Source organism: Myotis nattereri (genome assembly GCF_964212035.1).
Source record: "Myotis nattereri genome assembly, chromosome: 6".
NCBI lineage: Eukaryota > Metazoa > Chordata > Mammalia > Chiroptera > Vespertilionidae > Myotis > Myotis nattereri.
In genome coordinates this window covers 93428173-93452028 of record NC_138081.1, presented here as the reverse complement: position 1 = coordinate 93452028, position 23856 = coordinate 93428173, and the positions used below count along the sequence as shown (strand labels likewise).

Sequence of the window (23856 nt, the reverse complement as noted above, 5' to 3'; positions counted from 1 at the left end):
GCTGATCGATGTTTCTCTCTCATCGATGTTTCTAACTCTCTATCTCTCTCCCTTCCTCTCTGTAAAAAATCAATAAAATATATTTAAAAAAAAAAACTACAAAAGGGGGAATTATGTCTATTTTCTTAAAATTATAAATTTGAAGCAAACCTCTGTCTAGTAAGATCAATCCTATATACCAAGCTCTGAGGGATTAAAAAAGAAATCCTCTTGTTCAAAAAAAAAAAAAAAGAAAGAAAGAAAAGAAAAAGGAAATAAGGCCATAATTTGATATATGTAAGTACTAACAAGATTATGACAAATGTATATGTTTATGTGCTTTATAACCAATTATTCTTTCCTATGGGCTATAAGCATTTTCACATAAATAATTAATCTTTTCTATTATTAAGTAGAATATCATATTTCTCAAGCATTGGCAGATGTCTAAGGCTAACATTACAATTTTTAATACTGTTATAAAGGAAGCTATTTATTTTAGAATCTAAGCTATATTTTAAAACTGTGTTAATAACAGGCAAACTGTAATCAATCTCCCTCCCACAAAAAAAAGACCATTAAAAAAACTAAATTTAGATCACAAAAACTTATTTGCATGGTCCTTAATTCAATGCACAAATTTGTATCTTTTCCAAATTCTTGGAATAAAGGGGGTTAAAAAATACTCTTTAAAAAAAGTACATGAGTTACATTGAGCCAAGATGTAGTAAGCCAACTACAGCCCTCTCACACTGACTACAACTAAAATACCAGACTACAAAAAGCAACTGCCTGCGGACTCTGAAAAGTAAACAGCAAGCCAACTAAACACTAGAGTCAAACTTGAATGTGACCAGTGACAGCAGGCGAGGAGGCTGTGTATGGGTGCTGAACACAAAAATTTCAGTGTTTTGTGTTCCTCTATCATCTCTGGGCTTTGATCCCAGACCTGGCAGAATCCAACAGGTTTGCCAATACTACAAGCAAAACCACCAGGGGAGACCCCCTTTGTCTGGTGGCTAGCTGAAAGGACTCCTCCATGTTCTCAGGGAGGGGGCTCTTCCTGTATGCCCCACTCTTCTTTCTCTCCCCTGGCTCTTCTAAGCATTACAGGGCAGCCACTGTTGCCACACCAGCATCTAAAACCCCAAGAGAAGAGCCATCTCCAGAAAGAGAAAGCAGGAAAAGGAAGTCCTGGAACCTGCACACAGTATGGGGGAACCCAGAGGAAGCTGGAGAAGCAGCTCCCCTAATTCTGTGTATGAACTAACAAGTCCTGGGCTCATCTCTGGAATGGGCCTTCATGAAAGAGACCCCAAGAAGCCCAGCAGCTAAGAATCCGAGAACTAAAACCTGTGTAAACCCAATGCCCAGAGATGAACTCCTGAGTGGCACATGTGCTGGGCGCACCTAAATAGCAAAATAAATGCTCTGAAATTGGAGTGACATTGGAATAACCACAAAAAGGCAACACAGAGCTTGCATCCCGAACCTTACCAAGTTCAATGCCTGAATCAATGTTCTCCAGAGGATTTAATGAAGTCCTACAATACTAAAAATGTCCAGTATATAAAAGCCAAACCTACTTGGCGCGCGCGCACACACACACACACACACGCACACACACACACACGGAAAATCTGTCCACACTGCTCAAGGGAAAAGGTAACAGATGCCAACCCCATGAAGACACTGATATTATCAGTCGAAGACTTTAAAGTTACAATCATCCTCAATAAGGTAAAGGAGAAAAACTGTTGAAATAAATGCAAAGAAGTTTCAGCAGAGAAGAAGAAACTACAAAATAAAAATAGAAATTTTAGAACTAAAGAAAAATTACACTATCGACGAAAAATGTAGCATGTTGCTAAACACAAGAGGTATAAAAACTTCACTCGTGACTATATACTTTAAGTAAATGGACAGGATTACTTATTTAAATAAACGGACAGGATAAATAATCACGATTATTTTTATATAACACTAGAGGCTCGCTGCACGAAGAGACTCGTGCAATAGGCCTTCCTTTCCCCTGGCTGCTGGCACCCGTTTTCCTCCGGCACCGGGGACCCAGGCCTTCGCTCCGGCCAGAGCCTTGAGTCTTTGCTCTGCTGCTTCACGCCTACATATGCAAATTAACCGCCATATTTGTTGGGTTAATTTGCATACTCTTCTGATTGGCTGGTGAGCATAGCGGAGGGACAGTCAATTTACATGTTTGTCTATTTTTAGGTAAGATATTACACGACAGTTTTTAAAAAGTCCAGAAAGAGAGTTTTAAGGTATACTGAGTAATAGAAATGTATTGTTAATGTACAAGTAAGAAAATGTCTAATATGTTACGTAACAAATACAAAATATCTGCAGTAACTACAACTTTATATATGTATGAATTAAATGCAAAAATAAGACTAGGAAAAATATTCAGAAAAGTATCAGTAATAACAACTGCATATAATTTATTTGACATAGAATATTCCCTTAAAATTAAAAAAGAACAAAAGTCCTATTTTCTATTTCATGCTATTCTCTCCACCTAGAATGGTCTTCTACTTTTTATCAAACCATAACCTAACTAACCCACTAGATAAGAACTTTCTCAAGGTAATGCTAGCCCGATTAAAATAAAACAGAACAGCCCGGCTGGTGTGGCCCAATGCTTGAACGTTGGCCCATGAACCAAGAGGTCATGGTTCAATTCCCAGTCAGGGCACATGCCCGGGCTGCGGTTTGATCCCCAGTAGGAGGTGTCTAAAATGTAATCACAGATAATATTATGGAGACACTAATTTGAAGTGTGTATATTAAAAAGCTGGTGTATGAGGAAACAATTTACTCAACTACTAGTGGATTAACATATTTGTTTTTCTCCCCTCTCCTCCCAAACGGCATTTAACAGAGAAACAATATACTAACAAAGTGGCATTTAAACACTTAAAACTTTGCCTCATGAAAACAAGAACACATGTCGTAATTTAGTGCCAAAATATAAAAATGGGGGAGGTATTCAGACAAATGAAATGTACATCTAGTTGGAAACAACAGAGAAAAGGTTTAATGAAGAAAACAGACGTAAAATGGGCTGACTTTTTTTGAAAAAGAAAGCATTCCTGTTCAGCTGTGATTCTGCCTCCACACTATTTCCATATGTAACCCCCTCCTGAGTCAACCTCTCCTGAGGAGCAGTAATGTTCCTGAAAGGACTGGAGAAGTGGCTATTTCCTAATGGGAAAGGATTAGAATCTCAACAGAATGCTGTCACTGAGTTCCCGTAACAAGACACACAGACGGGAATATACAATGCAGAGCTTCGCATAGAATAAGTATTACTGTTTCATAGTATTGCATATAAACAATGTATATGATAAACATAGTTATAGCAAGGGGAAAGTGATGAGGACATTGACTAAAGTACCAATATTTATTTTTATTATTTAGGATTGAGAATAAAAAGGAAAGGAAGGATGCAAAACATCTTTTTAATATAATTCACTGAATTTTGTGACTGAAAAGATATAAACAAAAGGGAGGTACCCAGGTTTTCAAGTGTATTTGGGAACATGATTTTATTACTAAAATAAAGTGTAAAAGTAATAAGTTTGGGGAAGAAAGACAAGGTGATTAGGATCCTATTTCATGAACAAATGTACACAAAATACCTAGAAGATATAAGACTGAATCCCAGAAGAGAAAAGTCAAAATACAAGTCATCCCTAAAGAGACAATAGTTGAAGAGACATAGAATAAAATACTGAAGACCAAATATCAGACAGACTATAAATAGAACAAGAAGAGCCTATCAGCCTATATTTCATTTCAGAAATAGAGCAACAAATACAAAGACTAAAGAGACACACTGTAGCATACATAATAGAAACATTTTTCATCTCTATAGCACTGTCAGTTATTAAACACTATCACAAATGCTATATCTCTTTTACCTTCAGAATGGCCCAATGATATTTATTATTCTCATTTTATAGATATATAAACTTAGGCTAAGTGACTTCATTAAATTCAAATTGGAAATAAGCTACAAAATCATATCTCAAACTTAGTTTTGGCTACCAAGACACACATTTTCCAAAAAAATAAAAAGTCCAGCAGTTAGCAACCAACTGAGCATAAACATATACAACTGAGTCATTAAGATGATAGATAACTGTAGAGCTATATCATGTAATAGTATCAACCTAAGTAATAACCAAGAAAACTGTAAAACATCAGACTAAGATATTTAATGTCTACTGATCAAGTTAACAGCTAAATAAATTCCATTTAAATATAAATTTTAAGCAATCCTCAAACAGGTTTCAGTTTTCCAACCTTTAACAATGAAACTCACTTTATCTAAAAGATTAAATTCAAATAATATTAAAATAGGCCAACTCCATCCTTCTCCCAAAAGCTAAGACATGTAGTATTTTGGGTTTGAGGGAAATATTAGAAAAGTTATATGGTAATAAATGCTGACTGTGAAAAATTCTACATATTAAAAGCTCTCATTCACTGCACCCCATCCACATACTGCTTAAGAAATAATCACTGTTAAAAGGCTGGTAAGGCTGCCTGCCTTCAAGCCTTTCTATATGCAGTTATGTACATATCTATACTAATAAAAGGGTAATATGCTAATTAGACCAGACATCTTCCAGACAAAGCTGCAGTGGCTGCGAGGGCCAGCAGTGGCAGCAGCAGCAGGGTGATGGGGGCGGTGCTTTCCCCTGATCAGCCCGATGGCCTCCCGTAGAGGGAGGCCAGAGGCAGCAGCAGTGGCAGGGTATAGGGGCAGCGCCTTTCCCTGATTGGCCTGGTCGCCTCCTGCAAAGGGAGGCCAGACTGTGGCTTAGGCCCGCTCCTTGTGGGGAGTGGGCCTAAGCCATCAGTAGGACATCCCCTGTGGGCTCCCGGACTGTGAGGGGGGCAGACCTGACTGAAGGACCCTCCAAGTGCATGAATTTTCATGCACTGGGCCTCTAGTAAATATTATAAATGTGTATGTGTATATCTGAAATACTTTAAATGTATATTCTTAAGCAAAAATTATCCTCTTCATAACTGTCTAAAATTGATTTTCTTAAAAGCCTTGATGAATTTAGTAAAACAATTCTTATGTCAACTAATATTATTGATACAAAATACATGATGGTTTATATTCTGTTACTTTCTGCTGCTGAAAAGTTTTGTTCAACTAATTTTCCAACTTGGAAAATATGCTGAACACAATCTAGCATTTTCTTTATACTCATAATCTCCATAACTTTATCCAGTATTAACTATGTTGTAATATGGAGTTATCTTTCAGGGTGACAGAGATATTCACAATGACACCAAAAGTTCCCAGTTGCGGCCTTTTTTTCCAACTATCTCTACTTCTTATTTTTTAGTTTTCTTTAAGAAAACTATTTTAGAAAACAAAAATTTTTAAAAAACCAAGGATATTATAACTAGTATTCTTTAGCTTTCAAAAACTTTATAAACTTATAATTTTATGTATTCAAACCATTTTTTAATATTTTAAAACCAGCCAACATTTTAACTATTTAAATCAAATATGAGAGGTAGTCAGGGAAGGCATCATTATATCCCTATATTTAAAATGAATAACCTAAAACTAATGAAAATTGGAAAACTTGTTCATTGGGGTTAACATTTAAGAGATCCTAGGGCTTACCTTATCTAATCCCATTTTTTAAATGATGAAACAACTACCTTCTTTCTTGCCAATTGTAACCTATCACATCATAGCAGCCACATTAATTTTGTAGCCTTGTCATACTTCAATATACCTGCACCAGGAGCCTTCTAAACAGTAGCCTATGAAAATTTAAAGAAGGTAGTTACCAAGTAGCCACCATCATTACAATGTGAATATCAGAAACATGCTAAGGATACAGGCTTATAGAGTAACTGCACTCCTTCGAAAAAGATCAAGGTACATGGGCTTTCTAACCAAAGGCTGTTTTTACTGAGTTGCTAGAAAAAAGCTGGCTAAGTGATGTTACTGTACAATAAATACCTCCCTGCCAAGAAATACATGCTGTTGTCGTATGGCAACCTATTTTATGAACAAGAGTGGCAGTACTGTAGCTTGTTTCTTATCCTGGCCAGCGTTAGCATGAAACGATAGTAATCTACTAATAACCACCAATTTGCATGCTTCCACCTCCAACACAAACACTACCAAATTCTCATTCTAAAAAAATCCATATGGAGAAAATGAGAATAAACCAAGACACAGAGCAGAAATTTCTTCTTATTTGACGTCTAAGTACGTGCCTCTGATAAGCTGTGATTCTACACAAGTTTTATCAGAAACTTGATTCTTTAGCCGTAAAATGAGTCAGTTAAATGATATATTATCACAAGTCTTTCAGGTCTAAAATTTGTAATTTCTTGAAATCAAGATTAAGCATGGAAATAAACAAGGAACCCAACCACAGAACCACAAATTCAAGATCTGCCTATAGATACAATGCATAACATGACTGTAATAGTCTTTAGCTACCCTATTCTAAAACTAAAGGGAACAGAAATGATTCTCCAGGAGAAAACAAAATATGTACATGTAAACAAACACATATATAAAAATGACTTCAGTTTAAATTTTTCCTGGGACCCAAGCAATTAATCTTTATTTAATTTAAATTCTTTCCTACGTCTTTTGTAAACATCAAAATGAAAAAAAATGTTAAATTTACCTCCTCTTAATTTTAGAAATACTAGTAGCTGTGAAATGGCCAAATGAGAACAAGAGGAAGAATAATTCATTTATAAATCCTCTCATAACCAATCCCCATAAACCATATTAGCTAGAATTTCTCAAATAAACATGGGTTCTATTTCTAATAATATCGCCTTTAAATCCACAATTCCATGTTCACAATAAAGCGGTTCCTGTAGACAGATTTAAGATAAAGCATTATGTGACTATGAGGAGCTAATAACATGCTGAATGATATGAGCAGGCTTAATGTTAAGAAATTCTGTTAAAATCTCATTAAACAAAATCTAAATATTTAATTTTATTCATAGATCATTCAATTTACCACTTAAATTTTAATTGCACACAGGAACATCTGGTTGCATAAGCAGAATTTAAAGCAAGCACATTCCATGGAGTTGCTTTTAAATGTCCTTGTATTCATAAATACAATGATAGGGAAAAGGGACCAAAGCCTTCTGAAGGGAAAAAACTGAAGAAGATAAAAAATCTACAAGATTTTACCCTAAGCTTCATTCTCTTCTTTCTCTACATCACCTCTCTGGACAATTGTACCCTCTCCTAAATCTTCATCTCTAGCCTATTTTTCCTAGGTGCCAGACCTATATAATCCCAGCTGGATATCTCCACCTTAAGGTCCCACAGACACCAAATCTTCAAGAAGTACATCACTACTGCCACAGTCAACACAATAGTCATTGAGATATGGATGATTTCAACTCTCCTTCCATTCTTAAGATCTTTATTTTATTCTAAGTAAAAAAAAAAAAAAAAAATTATCCACCATTCAACTCAACCCACCAATTCTTTCTGCTCAGGTTTTTTTGTTGCTCTTCCTGATTGGCCCATCTTAGTGATTGGTACTATACAATTGTAACTACCTGGTCCATTAGCCAAAGCCCTGGTACCACCCTCTTCTTCCTCATATCCAGCTCTCTATTATTAGTAAACTTCTCTTGCATTCTTCCATTCTTCTCCTCTATACTAGTACTAATTTAACCTTCCTTCTCCCCCCAACTTCATTCCTATATCTTGCTCTATAAAGATACTAATCACCTTTCTAAAACACAAATTTAAAACTTGTGCTTTTATTTAAGATCATTCAGAATCTCCACTCACTTTTGATTAGAAATGAGGTCTTATGCATAGTACACAAAGGCCCTTCATCAGAAAATCCTTGCCTAATTCTGTCACTCCCCATGACCCTATCTCCTACCCAAAGTTGACAATTACTTGAAAATGATCTTTGCCTCATTCACTGTCTCTTTCTTTATGCTGTATATACATCATGATATACACAGAAGAGTATACACACAGTATGTATAATGGCTACATCATTACTCTTTGTTTCATAATATTCATCACATTACCTTCTCCTAACTCTGTGATAATTCACTGCCAACCCACTCTATTAGAAAATGAGCTGTCTGAGGAAAAGGAGGTAGGTAGCTAATTAATGTTGGCAACCACTCTGCAGAATACAATGCCTGATAGTACACATCATCAGATATAATAAAAGGGTAATATGCAAATCGACCGAACGGCCGGTTGCTATGACGCACACTGACCACTAGGGGACAGACGCTCAATGCAGGAGCTGCCACCTGGTGGTCAGTGCGCTCCCACAGGGGGAGTACCGCTCAGCCAGAAGTCGGGTGAGCGCAGCGGTAGTGGCAGGAGCCTCTCCTGCCTCTGAGGCAGCACTAAGGAGCAGCAAACAGGCAGGCGGTAAGGAGCGAGGGCTCCTCGACTATGAGAGGGATGTCTGACTGTTGGCTTAGGCTCGCTCCCTGTGGGGACATCCCCCGAGGAGTCCCGGACTGCAAGAGGGCACAGACCGGGATGAGGGACCCCCCCAAGTGCACATATTTTCGTGCATCAGGCCTCTAGTAAACAGTAAAACTCAAACAACCAGCAAATACTTTCTAGCATTCTTTCCAATCACTAGCTGCTACTGCATTAAAAACCACTTTTCTGCCCTGGCCCATATGTCTAGGTAGTTAGAGCATCATCCCGAACATCAAAGGGTCACGGGTTTAGTTCCCAGGCCCGGTCAGGGTACATGCTGGAGGCAACCCATTCATGTGTCTCTCTCACATAGATGTATGGATATTTCTCTCTCTCTAAATCAATGGAAAAAATATCTTCAGTGAGGAGTAAACAAAACAAAAAAGACACTCTTCTTGGTGTAAAAAAAGCCAAAGATATTAACTCTTACAAAAGCAGTTACTCACATCTCAATAAAGTTTTACCACAAAAAAAAATTAAAAGGTACTTACTGGTTTATTAAACACTTATAGAAAAACTACTCAGATAGATATGTCATTCAGCAACAAATGTCTAACATGGTAAAACTTATTTTTCCAGCAGAGTTTATATTTACACAGGAACAAAAACACTACCAGGAGACTTTCTCCCTATTTCAAGAAACTACATAAGCAAGTATTTTAAGAATCATTCTCATTCATTCATTAAAGCATTAAAGAAAGATTCGTTAAATTACTATTATGTACTTGGATAATATTTTTTAAAGATCCTATCATACACATGTACTTATTACTAATTAAGTATGGGTTCTTTGTCCCAATTAATAAGGATTTACTTCATTGTCCTCCTTTAGTGAATTAGTATAGCTGCACGCTGAAAGCTTTATGACTGAGAATCATTTTCAAATAAAACTTGCTTCACACAAAAGAAATGGGAAGCAATAAGCAAAATTTTTAGGTTCACTCCTTTTGCTGTATATTTTATCAAGTTTTCAAGAAAGAATGCTCACTCTGCAATTAACATAGAAACAATGTTTAGGAGATAAATGTCACTAAATGAACAAGAAAATATGCATTTCCAGTTCACACCCACACACAAAAAGTGAATGTAAACTCCATGAGGGCAAGTTTTTTTTGCATCTCTTTTTAAATCTGTTTTGCACACTGTTAAAATTCTAAAATCTAGAATAGTGTCTGCACATAGTGGTTAAGTGCTCAAGAAATTTGTTGAATGAATACTCTCACTAATACAGTCTTTTTAAGTTGTTTTGTATTTAATGTTAAAATAAGCCTTATAAAGTCTACAAGGAATATAACTTCCTGCTCAATTTTAATTCTGATTTATAAGTAGCATGCTATAAATTCAAGTTCTCAGGTGTCAAAGTCTGCAGCAGGGGCCAGTAAAGTATGACCCATGCCCTATTTTTGTAGGCCCTGAAGCCAAAAATATTTGTGTGTGTGTGTGTGTGTTTTTTTTTTTTAAAAAAGAATTGTGACTGACAAGACTATACAAAAAATACCTTAAGTGACCCACAAAACCTAAAATATTTACTATCTGGTCCTCTACAGAGTCTACTGACCTCTATGAAGAAAGATTCCATTCACGAGAAGAAAGCTTTTAAATTCATACTTTCTTCCATCTATGAATTGAAACTGTGCCATTAGAAACAGATCTAACTTTCTCTACATCTAAACCTCTGAAGTTTGGGCTTGTTATTTGATTTTAAGAATGTTAAGGAAAAACTTATTTACCCAAGGCATTAAGTGGTTATGAAGCTGAAGCTAATAAAAAGTAAAGGAGGATTAAAGTGAGCTTATGTTTAATGTTTCACATACTAGAAAATAAAAAGAAGAAAACAAAATTAATACAAATAGGAAGAAACTGAACCTAATTATATTCTAAATGAATAAAACTACATTTAGGGAAAAAACTGACCAAACAATGACTGAACACAGTATTTTGACTATATACCCTAAGGCTAAATAAAACACAAACTATAAACAAATATTAAATTTTGGTTAAAGGTTTTCTTTTTTAGACGAGATTGGGCGTGTTCAGGGTGGTATGGCCGTAGACGGTCTTCTTTTTAAAAAAATGTATTTCCTTATTGATTTCAGAGAGGAAGGGAGAAAAGGAGAGAGATATAAACATTAATGATGAGAGAAAATTATTGATAGGCTGCCTCCTTCACACCCCCTACTGGGGATTGAGCCTGAAACCCAGGCACATGTCTTTGGCCAAAATCAAACCCAGAACCCTTCAGTCTGCAGGCCGACGCTCTATCCACTGAGCCAAACCATCTAGGGCTAAAGTTTTATTTTCACAGACATATGGTTTAACAACTCTGAAACTACTTTCGTGTACCTTATGGTTGATCAAATAACATTTGGAAAGGGGAAAGGCTAGAATGAACCCTTCGATGTTAAAATGGAATTGATGGTATCATCAGGGTGAACTCAATGGCTTTTTAGGTAAAGAAAATTTTATATATATAGACATATGTATGTATATATATATAAAATTTTCAGTTCAATCTGTTAATAGATATCTATTAAAAGAAATTAGGGCTCCTTGGAGAAATGGCTGATTCCAGGGCTGGGGTGGGAATGTCATATTATTCAAGAAAGCAAGGGGGTGCTCAAAAAATGATGAGCACATGTCAAACAAAAAACACAGGAGCCAGCTTGAAAGAGCTCTAACTGGTCAAAACTGAGGCAATCTAAGCATCAAAACATCCGAATGAGTAAAAAGGAATCCATAAGTTCATACTACATGTATACATACATACATAAATTAGGAGAAAGAAAGGCTCTTACAAAATGTCCAACTAATACATAAAGAATAGACTTAGAAAATCACTATTTGGCAACCATCTTAGTAATAACTGATTCAGGAAAGAACTAAATGGTTGCTAAAACAACTGGGTGCAAGTTTGATGAGTAATAGGGTATCTGCATAGTTTCAAAATATCTCCCCTTAAGATATTTTTTACCAAGGAGAAAAGAATAACTTTACAATGGAGAAAATTTGCAGAAATTTATTAATGGGATAAATAGACATCATCTACTTCCAGAGGACACAATCATTTCTGGAGTATTCCTGCCAAATGCATAACCTAAACATAACCATGAAGCAACAGCAAGCAAATCCATATTGAGGGAATTCTAAAAATAACTGGCCCATTCTCAATTTATCTCTCTTTATATAAAAGCCTAAGTGGCCATTTCAACTGGTTGCTATGAGGACGCACTGACCACCAGGAGGCCAATGCTCAACACAGGAGCTGCCCCCTGGTGGTCAGTGCGCTCCCACAGCCAACCTCCTGCAGCTGGCCAATCTCCCGTGGTTCCTTTCCTCGGCTGGCCCCAATTGGCCAGATGGCCTGGATCACCAGACAGGCCAAGGGATCGCAACCGTGTACAAATTCATGCACTGGGCCTCCAGTAAGATCATAAATGACAAAGACACTAATAACTAAGTGCTCTAGACTAAAGGACACTAGACAAGACAAATGAATACAAGGTGTAGTATACAATTTACTCTTGCTGTTAAGGATATTACTGGTACAATTATTGAAATTTGAATAAGATCTGCAACTATTGCATTGTATCAATGTATTAATTTCCTGATTTTGACCATCATACAATGGTTATATAAGAGAATGTCCTTCTCTTTATTTATTGTTTTTTAATCAGGAAACAATGCTTTCAATGTGATTTTTTTGTTCTTCTTCTTAGAAAACAGTTATTTAGAAGTAAAAGGTATCATGAATTGCAATTTACTCTCAAAATGTTCCAAAAAAAAAAAAAAGCCTGCATGTGTTCAGAGAGAGAGAAAGAAAAAGTATGGTTATAATTAAGTAAAGGAATTAGGATGAAGTGCACACAAAAATTCTTTTATCATTCTCACAACTTCTCTGTAAATCTGAAGTTGTAAAAATAAAATTTAAAAACTGAGAAAAAATAGTTAACTTATATTTGGACAACGCCAGTAAAAAGGAATTGTGAAAAATCAAGTGATTTTTCTTATCCTTTACACAGAAGGATAAGGAAAACATCTCAATCAGAGTTTGAAGCCTGGGTGCTTCTAGACGGAACTCTATAATACTCACAAAGCTGAATTTCCTGAGTAAAACCACAATGGTTGGGCCTCAATTTATTCACTTGTATAAAAGGGGATCATACCTATCCTACTTTTCTCACAAGGTTATCCTAAAGATCTACTGAAATATAATGATGGTGGGGGAAAAGAGGAGTTTATAAAGCTCTATATATTACAGCGGCTCACTTTTAACAATGTTTGATTAAAAAAAAAAAAAGAGTAGTACTTCAAAAATATATAAGCCAGGTATTTTTCATCATAGCGAGCAGCTGGTTCTAGAAACTAGACACTTGCTGCATAAAATGTTTTGGTTTGCAAAAATTTTAACTTATTCAACATCCTTTTAACCAATATAATTTCAAACATTTCAATAAATGCAAATAGCTATATTGATTTTTTTTGCCATAAAACTATAGTATCAAAACATTGCTAAGTTAAAGAAAGCCATTAACTAGGACTTGGTCAACTTTTTTAAAAAAATTAAGACATAATTGACATATAACATCGTATTAGTTTCAGGTATACTGTACTGGTCAACCTTTTACATACTGTGACCCAGTACAAAAAGATCTTCATATCATTTTCCAAGTTCTACAGAGTAAATACGTGATCCAAACTGCTTCTTCCTTTACTGACGTGCTATTCAAATAAGCCCTGAGGAATCAAATCAAATTCAAAAAAATGTGTGGGTGAGGAGAGAGAGAGAGAGAGAGAGAGAGAGAGAGAGAGAGAGAGAGAGAGAGAGATAGGGAGGGAGGGGGAAGGCCAAATTTTTTCATATACTTAAGTCAAGGGAAAGTTTGTTATAAAAGTATTAATTTATTTTTCTAAATTCATAAAGGTTTGGTCACCACTTAAAGTATTTTTTAATCATTTACGTGTGGACACTACTATCTCACGGACAAAAGAAAACATCCTTTTTGGCTGTATTTTGTAAGAAAGAGTTATTCCAAAATACCAAATGTATTTTTAAATACATGTTAGGCCAGGGGTGGGCAACCCCTGGCACGCGTGCCAAACGTGGCAAGCCAGTTAACTTTTGCTGGCATGCAAAATCCTCTCTTATAATCTTCCATTTACATTTTTTTTCTTAATATCAACTTTTTAATTTTTCAGATAAATTCAGTGTAGGTGCATCTTAGGTAATTTTATATAACATGTATACATTAAAAAATAAATGTATTTTTCATCATCATATACTGTGTTTTTGTCGCTCGAATGAATTTTATTATTTCTTCAAGGTTCTTCACATACGTACACCTTAAGAGATATCAAGTAGGCATAACATGTTCTCAAAAAATTAGGGTTGGCACGCAGAAGAATTTTGAGTCAGAGATTTTGCTGGTTTTGGCACGCACTCACAAAAAGATTGCCCACCCCTGTGTTAGGCCATTGTTGAAAACATACCATATTCTTGTTTAAGTAAGTCTACTTGCTCAATCTCTATTTTGAATAGATGAGCAGTGTGGACTCTATAAGGCAAAATGCTGAGAACAGACCAGGCAGATCTGAGCCTGGAAAGATGTCCCAGACAAAGCAATCCCTAGAAAAGAATCAACTGGAGTCAGTAATGCCTACCAGCCTCACTAGCTCTGCAGCAAGACCATTGCACTCAAAGGATTACAAGAACATAAGCTCCAAGAGGGTAAGCTTTCGCTTATCTTGATCACTATCCCAGCAGATAGAAAAGTGTCTGGTACATGGTAAACATCCATTAAATATTGGTTAAATGAATGAACAAATGAACGAAAAAATTAAATCCCAAGTCTTTCAAGTCAACCTATATTAAGTTGCAGAATTTATTTTAAAAACTTGGCATATATTAACTTAATAGCCACATTATTTTTAAAAACATGAATAAAAAATAAGTAAATCAAAAACAATGAATAATCAATATTCCCCATTCTAACTAAATAGATGTCAAAGTTTGTAAGCTATATCTTGACCTATAGTAGATACCATAACACATTTACATACCCTTCCCTGAGTTTAAAATATGGTCTTATCAGAAACTCTTGTAAAGCAGAATTAGAAAGACAAAATAAATGCATAAAATCAAAATCAGGAAAGCAAATGAATCATGTTTACAATCAAACTTGAGATAGTATTAACTCAGATAAGAAATCACAGGCTATAGAAACATTTCTCATCAGCATTTATTTCCCATAAATAGTACCTCTACCAAAATCTGCTCTTCTGTAATTAAAAAATCAAAAATTTGATTATCATTTTTGTTTCTCTATTCCTACAGCCTATCTGTCAATGATTTATCATCTTATAGTTTGAAGAACTTCCTCAAAATATAAGATGCATTTTATTTCCAATCATCAAATTGCATTTTAGTCAAAGTAGGCAATGAATTTCTTTACAAAACATACAGTAAAATTTTGTGAAGCAGAAGGCAAATAAATGCAACCAGTTATATAATTTTTGCTCACTATTAAGAAAATAACTTCTATTTCACTTAACCTATTTTTGTGTGTGAAGAAATTAAACTTATTCCCTGAATGTTCTCTTTTAATATTACTAATATATTCTAAGTGACCAGCTTTATTCTGCTTCCCGAGTACTGCCCATATAATCAAGACATCATTTCAGTATCAATCTAAACCTAATATTTTCCAAAGGGCCTGCCTTACGTGGGTTATAATCATCTTACTATGCTTCTTGTGTCCATGCTGCTGGAAAAGCAGTCTGTACAAGCAGGAGTAGAGGCACAATCCTGAGAGAGAGGAGTAGAGAAATATGTTGAGAAAACAAAACCAGAATAAATTGAGCTCACTTAAGAGCTTAGGAACTCAGCCAGTGTTCAAGGTCAAGGTTCATTACATTCTCTCATATCACTATGAATTAGTAGTTGTCCAACACCAGCAAAACTGGCCCTAGAAAGAGATATCTGAAGTTCTGTGCACGAGTAGTAATATAATCACTAGTTCTAAGCCAAGTCCCCTCCTGACTCTCCCCCTTAGTAAGAAGTGAAAATCATAAACACATCAAAGTTCTGATTTAAAAATGTCCATCTAATCTCCTATAGTCCTACAATACCATAAAATGACCTTCCAAATAATGCTTATACATACTAAGCCCTTCAAAAAGGGCTTAGTATTTAGTCTAAGAATCTTCCAACAGGAAGTCTAAATACAATCTCAAATTGGTAATTTATTTACAGAGGAAAAAAAGAAATATCCAGAAGTGTTAACTACCTTGGTCCAGAGTCAATCATCTGCCTAGTATGTCATCCATCCATTCATTCAAGAATCTGTATTTCGTGTACACAATGTATGAAGACACTGCTATGTATGAAGGATATGAAGCAATGACAACATATGGTCACTGTCCTCAGGGAACTTACACTCTAGGGAAAGGCAATCACTTAAAATTGTAGTAATCACTAGAAGGGAAAGTACGGAGTGCTTTAAGACTGTGTTACAGGAGAGCTAAGTCAGTGATTCTCAACCAAGGTCAATTTTGTCCTGCAAGCGACATTTGGAAATGTCTGGAGACATTTCTGGCTTCCACTCAGGGTTGCTGCTTCTACCCAGAGTTGCTACACAGGACAGCTCCTCCCAGCAAGCAATTGTCTAGTCCAAAGTATCCACAGTGCTAAAGCAGAGAAACCCCGACCTAAACCAGTGGGGCAGGGAGGGTTTAGTGAAGGCTTCCTTCTGTTGTAACACTTAGTATGCTACACCTTTAAGGAGTTTTCACAAGGCAGAAGAAACAAAAAAAGAAGGCCTGATTGATACAATTAACCAAACCTCCCACTGGGAAGTTAAAATAGGAAAGAAAAAGGAGAAACAGATTCCTTAGCAGATGAAAATTAAAGAAAATGCAATGCTTTATAGCTGCTTCACATAAATTCCCTTTCCTGAACCATAAACAAAGGGGAAAACACACAAATTAAAAATTTTCACATTTATTCCTCCCGCTACCTTTCCACTGTTTTCTACCAACCCATGTCTACCTCTAGATATTGGCGGAAAGAGTATAAAAAGTCCTATAGTTAAGCAAATGAACATTCTTGATACAAAACTGGAAATAGAGTTAAATGAAGGTGGGATTTCAGTTTTGATATGAAAGACAAGGCATAGAACAGTGTTACAATGACTGGAAAGTCTGCACCCTGGAACAGTTTAAAGCTATCTGACTAACCAAAGGATACTAAGGACAAAACACTAAGAATTTAGGGTATCCAAAAATGATAAAAGGCACTAGAATCCTCTCAGAATTGATCAACCCAGGGAAATCCAAAAATTAAACTGCATCTCATACCTACAAATCTGGTCCTAGATCTTTCCTTCCCATGCAGCCTACTCAGAGCAGCAAGAGAATGGCTCAGAGGGGGAAAACAACCCTAGTAGTGCAACTAGCTATACAAAGAACCTAAAGAAGAAAAAAAAAGCCCTAACGGGTTTGGCTCAGTGGATAGAGCGTAGGCCTGTGGACTGAAGGGTCCCAGGTTCGATTCCGGTCAAGGGCATGTACCTTGGTTGCGGGCACATCCCCAGTGGGGAGTGTGCAGGAGGCAGCTGATCGATGTTTCTCTCTCATTGATGTTTCGAACTTTCTATCCCTCTCCCCTCCTCTCTGTAAAAAAATCAATAAAATATATATTTTTAAATGAATGATCTCTGACTGGTATTTGATTATGTTAAAGATTTATTAATACTGGAATTGGTGCTGTTTTTTTAAAGTCCTTAAATAGAAAAAAATATCCACCACATAAGCAAAATCTACCACCACCATTCACGTTCTTATCCAAGCACAACCAATGCCTAACAGGCTCTTCTGTGTTTCATATATTAGGAGTTCCGACGTTATGAAAGTGCCCCCTCCAATTAAGTTATAATTTTCTAAACAAAGGGTCATGCATTGCTATTCTCTATTCCCTCTTTTCAAAAGCAAACTTTACCATAATGGCCTCCATACAGTGGCATTCTTAAGGACAGAGGATAAATTTACAACTCACATAAAGCTGCTGCAATCCAGTAATGGACTGTGGCACTAAAGTAGTCCACAGATGTAAGAGGACCAATGAGACCCTTTCCACTTAGGTGAGAACACTAACCCATAAGCAAAGGCCACTATCTTAGCGTATCAACAACTACAACATCTTGTAATGATAACAATTCTAGAGTTAACTGCCCAGTCAAGCATCGATCGACTCCTATGAAGTCTTACATTCTTTCTTTCACTTCAGAACTGACATTAGTGGTGATGGCATTACCTATTTCATCACAATGACATTTAAGTGGAAATTCTAGTTTTCCCACAAAACAGAGTGGGCACCTAAATGTATCAATTCCTGAGCGTAAATCCCCTTTAACTCATGATAATTAAGAGAAATAACCACATGAAGGATCTTCTGACACTAATTTTGAACACGGGGTGGGGAGGCCAGAGAAGCCCTGAGAAATTACTGGTGGGGGAGGGAGGGGAGCATGACAATCATGACTCATTCATATCCTGCATAAGGTAAGGGATTTTCAGATTTGAAACTCATCCACTGTTTATAGGTTAAAACCTATATTCATTTTTTATTGGTTGTTTTTTATTTTTTAGAGAGAGGGAGAATGAGAGGGGTAGAAAGGAACAGGGAAGGGGGGGGAGGAGAGAGAAGGAGGGGGGAGAGAGAGAGAGAGAGAGAGAGAGAGAGAGAGAGAGAGATAGAGAAATCAGCTGCCTCTAGCATGGGCCCTGATCAGTGATCAAACTTGAACCCTAGGTGTGCCCTGACTGGAATTGAACCCGTGACCCTTCAGTACACTGGGCAACACTCCAACCAACGGAGCCACACCAGCCAGGACTACAATTTCTGGCATGATCTTATTTTAAAACCAATTGGGGAGGGTGGGGGAGGCAGTCTTGAAAAACCTGGTAAGTAGCAAGCCATAAAAGCTAAGCATTTCATATTTTACACATTTTAATTATCAAAATATCTCACTGACAAACATTAATAATTACGCTTAGGGCTACTTTCTGGTGCCTTGTAAAGCAAACGGAATTTCTTCACAATTCAATGCTTCAAAGATATCTTTAAATATAGCAGAGAAAGTGCTGAAGGGCTCAGCCCAAGGATAAATGCCTTTAAAAACCAGTCAACCTCCTAAAGCAGTGGTTCTCAACCTTCCTAATGCCACGACCCTTTACTGCAGTTCCTCATGTTGTAGTGACCCCCAATTTCATTGTTACAAATTGAACATAATTAAAGCATAGTGATTAACCACAAAAACAATATGTAATTATGTGTTTTCCGATGGGCTTAGGCGACCCCTGTGAAAGGGTCGTTCGACCCCCAAAGGCCCTAAAACATCTTTTACCCTAATCCTATAATTTAGATTTCTTTTTAATTTTGCACTTTGCAACAGGATTTAATGGAAAACACTTATTACTGAACTATTTCCCACTACGTGCTTACTTGCACAAAATTTTCACATCAGCAAGCATAATAAGACATTCACAGAAACTATATTCAAAATCAGAAAAAAACTATCAAGATTATATATTTTGTGTTTAAACCAAAAAAAATTAAAAAAGGCTTAAGCATACTCTTCTTGTGGATCTTCTTCAAATATATTTCCCTTCCTCAACCTATAGTAAGTAATATGGCTACTACTTTTACGCTAACCCCACTTTCAAACATGATGAAATTTGAGCATATTAGGAAATAAGGGAGTTAAAGATTTTAAGTTATTTGAAATCCATAGGGGGAGAGGGATGAGTCCTACATACACTAAAATGGGAATACTACTTACTTGTTCCTATAAAGATTAGATAAGCAGTGAAGTGCCATGTCAATGTTAGGTCCCTAATACTTAATGTCAATATTAAAATGAAAAAACATTTCTATTCCACTGTGCTCTACTGTGATCAATCACACATACTATGCTTGTTTCTATCTACCACATAAGGGATCTTGTTTTTCACAGAGAATACATATTAAGAACCTCCTAGACAAGTGGTTCTCTACCTGTGGGTCGCGACCCCTTCGGGGGTCGAACAACCCTTTCACAGGGGTCGCCTAAGACCATCGGAAAACACATATATAATTACATATTGTTTTTGTGATTAATCACTATGCTTTAATTATGTTCAATTTGTAACAATGAAAATACACCCTGCATATCAGATATTTACATTACGATTCATAACAGCAGCAAAATTACAGTTATGAAATAGCAACGAAAATAATTTTATGGTTGGGGGTCACAACATGAGGAACTGTATTAAAGGGTCGCGGCATTAGGAAGGTTGAGAACCACTGTCCTAGACAAACAGGAGAGACACCCATCAAAAAGAGGTGGGGTGGGGTAAATCAAATAATTGCAGTGGAAGACGAAGGATTTTTTTTAAAAATAGTAAGTTTAACATTAGTGCTGTAGCACTCTAGCAAATAAGAAGACTACATAGAGCTGGGGGCAGGGGAGGTTCCCTGCACAGATGTGAAACTATTAACAACAAATCAGAACACAGTATCATTACCTATTTATTATTCCAGATTTTAGCACCATAGCGTATTGTAGGGGTGGAACCAAATTTTATAATTTGCCCGAAATTATCAGCTATAAATGCATAAATATAATGAAAAATATTCTTAAGTCTATTGCTCTGGTTATTTATCAAGGAGGAGAAAATCCTTTACAAAAAAAGAAGCTTGTTTTCATTCAGCGGAGCCACTGCTCTCTACTCACAGGGGGGAGCCCAATTCACAGGAGTTAGCTAACTCTCAGCCTCCTTGCTAAGCCTCCCGGATGCCAATTCGGGGGGGAGGGTGGGGGAGGTGCGGGGACATGAATAAAAGGAAAGAAACAAAATTGCGAAATAGATTTTAAAAGCTCTGCCCTCTTGGTACTATCACGGCAGCTCTAGCACTTTAAAAGGTAAGACTTTGTAAATCATACTATTGAACCAAGTACTAGCACTGCCACATCAAAGGTTCATGAAATGCATGTGTAGTTAACATTGCATTAATTTTTTCCTAAGGCATACAGGTTAAGGACCATTCTGGCTGTGTGGTCATGTGCTTGCGATGTTTACTTAATGCTGGCACCGATGCCCGAGTCGGAGTTCTAGCAATGTTTCAAACATACTTCATCAAAAGCTGGCTCGCAAATTCAATTCGACAGTGACGACTGGACGCCTGCTTTGTGCACATCTAGTGTCAGCCCTGCCCCGGGAACGAGCCCGTGGGAAACCCTTCCCCGGCGCCCTCCCGCTCCACGCGCAGGCCTCGTCCTACCACTTGTCTTTCTGTCGTGATGGGGGGGGCGGGGGTAGGGAGGGGTGGACGGAGGGATTAAGAACAGGAGAAATCACAGGATGGCCTCGCCTCCCCACCACCCTCCTCGCTAAGTTCCTAGCTGGCAGGTCTCTCCATCACCCCCGCTGCGCGCACGGGCCCCGAGCGCATCAGCCCCCAGCGCCCCCCGCCCCGCCCCCGCCCCGCGCCGGCCCCAGCGAGGACCCCGGGAGGTCTGGGCGGGGAGGTCCAGCGCGCAGCTCACAGCCCGCGGGCCCGGGAGACAGGGGGGCGGCCCAGGCCCCCGCGGAGCCGACCCGGGAGAGGAGCCCGGAGGCTCGGGGGAGGGTCCACCGGGCCTTCCCTCCCGCCCCGCAGCCACTCACGGGGCGCCGGCGACGCCGGAACCGCCCTCCGCCCGGGCCGGCCCGCCCCCTGCCCTCCCCCCGGGCTCGGGGGAGGGGCGCCGGGGCGAGGACACCCCTCCCCCACGGGGGCGCGCTAGGCCGCCGCGCGCCCGTCCCGAACAGCCCTGCAGACCCGCGCCCACCCTCCCCACGCTGGCCTCGTCCCGGGTGGGGGTTGGGGGAGCCGACGGCAATACCAACCTCGCTGTTGAAGGTTTTCACAGCCTCCATGTTGTCGGCGCGGAGGCCCGGAGCCCGGCGGCGGAAGAGGCGGCGGCCACTGCACTGCGTGGGGCGGGCGAGACGGAGGCGGCGGCGCCGCGAGCAGGGGCGCTGGCGAGGGCCGGGCCGCGGCGACCCCGGGCCCGGAGGGGAAGGGCGAGCACTGGCCGGGGAGGGCGCCCTCAAGGGCCGCGCGGCGCGGGCATGGCCGCCGGGCGGGCGGAGCGCCGATCAGGGGACACAACGCTGCCTGGGCGGGTCGGCGGCGGGGGAGGGGCTGGGCCGCGGCGCCCCTCTTCTCCGCCCTGCTCCGCCTCGGTCTTCCCCCCGGGAGTCCCGTTCCCTACACTCTCCACCCCCTTCCTCCTCTTCCTCCGACGGGCTCCGGCTTCACCTCCCCGCCGCTAGAGCCGCAGGAACCGGCAGCGCACGGCGACGACGGAGGAGGAAGCGCTGGCGGCGGCGGCTGCGGCATCCAATATGGCGGAAGCGAGTCGGGCCGCGTAGCTCCGAGCGCCGCGGCGCCCGCCAGCGCGCCCCCTGGCGCCCGGACCGCGTGGCTGCCGCGCCCGCGCGGAGACCATCGAGGTGGTCGGGCCAGAGCGTCGCCGCCCGGAGGCCTGGCTCTGGGACAGCCCGCGGCCCGCCCCCTCCCAGCGCCCCGCCCCCTCCCAGCGCCCCGCCCACGCGGGAGCGAGCGCTGCTAACCGGTGCGGGGGACCGTGCTGAGCGTTGCTCGAAACAAAAAAGCTAACGGCCCCGCACAGCCGCAAGTTTAGGAAGTAATAACATTGCCACGTTTCTGCTGTTTGCGTGTGGCTCGGCCCCTTCACGAGGCAGGCTGCGGTTTGTTGACCATCAGGACTTTGCCGGACGGTGGCCTAAAGTTTAACGGAGGAAAGACAAGTTCCCATTCATTTATTTGGCGAAAATTGTGCGCGAGCATTTTAATAGCGCGGGGGGGGGGGGGGCGGGGCGGGGTTCACGTTAGAAACACAGGTCCTGATCCGGGTGGGGACGGCGAGCACGCTTGCAGCCGCAGGCAGCTCGCTGCAGGAAATGCACGCTCCCAGATCCCGGGCCGGGAGTGGCGCGGACAATGAGTGCGTTTGCGCTAGGGAGCGGGTCCTATGACCCATAAGATTTGGAGAGGTGAAAGGGAACCCGTCTTTTGGGAAAGATTAATTATTCTAAGGGATTTTTGCCCTAGGACCTAGGCTAGGTTGTTTGGAGTAAGAGGGTGAATACAAAAAGGGGAGCAAAATGCCTTCTCTCACTTTGTGCAAGGTAAAATAACCAATACCAAAATAAAAGTGAGCATTTATTTAACATTAAAAGTTAGGGCGTATCATCGAACCCGGAGCACCTCTTGCTGAGAGGAATTTGGAATCCTTTCTGATAGTAAAATTGCTCTTCATGGGGGGTGAGGGGGTGGCAGTGGGGAATACCGTTTTTGTTTACAATTTCATTCTGAAAATGAAGCAATGTGTTGCTGCTCAGCATGATCACGTGAAATGTGTCTTCACTGTTGGCAAAGTTATCACACTGGCTTAGAGTCAGGACAGAGCTTTGGCAGGAGGAGAAAATGGATTTTCCCCTTTGACTGGGCCAGAGCAATTTGCAGGCCTGGGGAAGCTAAGTCCCAGGCACTTCCATTTTCCAGGGGCAACCTGAATCCTGCACGGTGGTAGTCGGCTGGGGGTCCGCTGGAATTTTGTTGCCATTCAAATAGCTTGGCCCAGGAGAGACACCTCTAGAGGCAAGCAGGTGGAGGCTGAGACTAACGTTATTTCTGCCTTAAAAGACACAGTGCTCGCTGAGCACCAGGTCACCTGGCCTGCACTGGCAAGTTCTCATTGCTCGGTTTCTGAGTTACCTTTTATGTTCGCCAGTGGTTCCGTCCATCCCTTCCAGGCACGTGCATTCATGTGTCTATGGCTTTTCTAGGATTTGTCTTTGGCGCCTACAAACTGCTCAACTTTTCCTGCATTCTTTTTTTTTTTTAATATATTTTATTGATTTTTTACAGAGAGGAAGGGAGAAAGATAGAGAGTTAGAAACATCGATGAGAGAGAAACATCGATCAGCTGCCTCCTGCACACTCCCTACTGGGGATGTGCCCACAACCAAGGTACATGCTCTTGACTGGAATCGAACCTGGGACCCTTCAGTCCACAGGCCGATGCTCTATCCACTGAGCCAAACCGGTCAGGGCTTTCCTGCATTCTTGCCTTTGTATTTTGACTATTCTAACGGGCATGCAAAGGTGACTAAGACATGGCAATGGTGATTTTAAAAGGAAAAGGAGCAGCAACAGTGAGAGAAAGGCCAAGAGGGACGTTTTTACAAGGAAAGCATGTTAAGGAGATGGCAGTCAAAAGGATCCACCATTGTCCTAAAGTTAGGGAGTTGGAAGT

The 23856-nt window shown here is 39.8% G+C and overlaps 1 protein-coding gene across 1 annotated transcript in view; it reads right to left on the bottom strand.

Moving 5' to 3' along the window:
- SCAF8 (SR-related CTD associated factor 8) overlaps positions 1 to 21914 on the bottom strand; it is a gene marked incomplete at its 5' end in the record, with an annotated part of 66330 nt that extends 44416 nt beyond the window's left edge. Inside the window, 2 exons of the mRNA XM_081094176.1 lie at positions 21419 to 21502; positions 21834 to 21914. Of these exons, the coding sequence (XP_080950302.1) occupies positions 21419 to 21502; positions 21834 to 21914 (165 nt within the window). The remainder of the gene's footprint in view (positions 1 to 21418; positions 21503 to 21833) is intronic.
- Positions 21915 to 23856: the final 1942 nt, after the last annotated feature.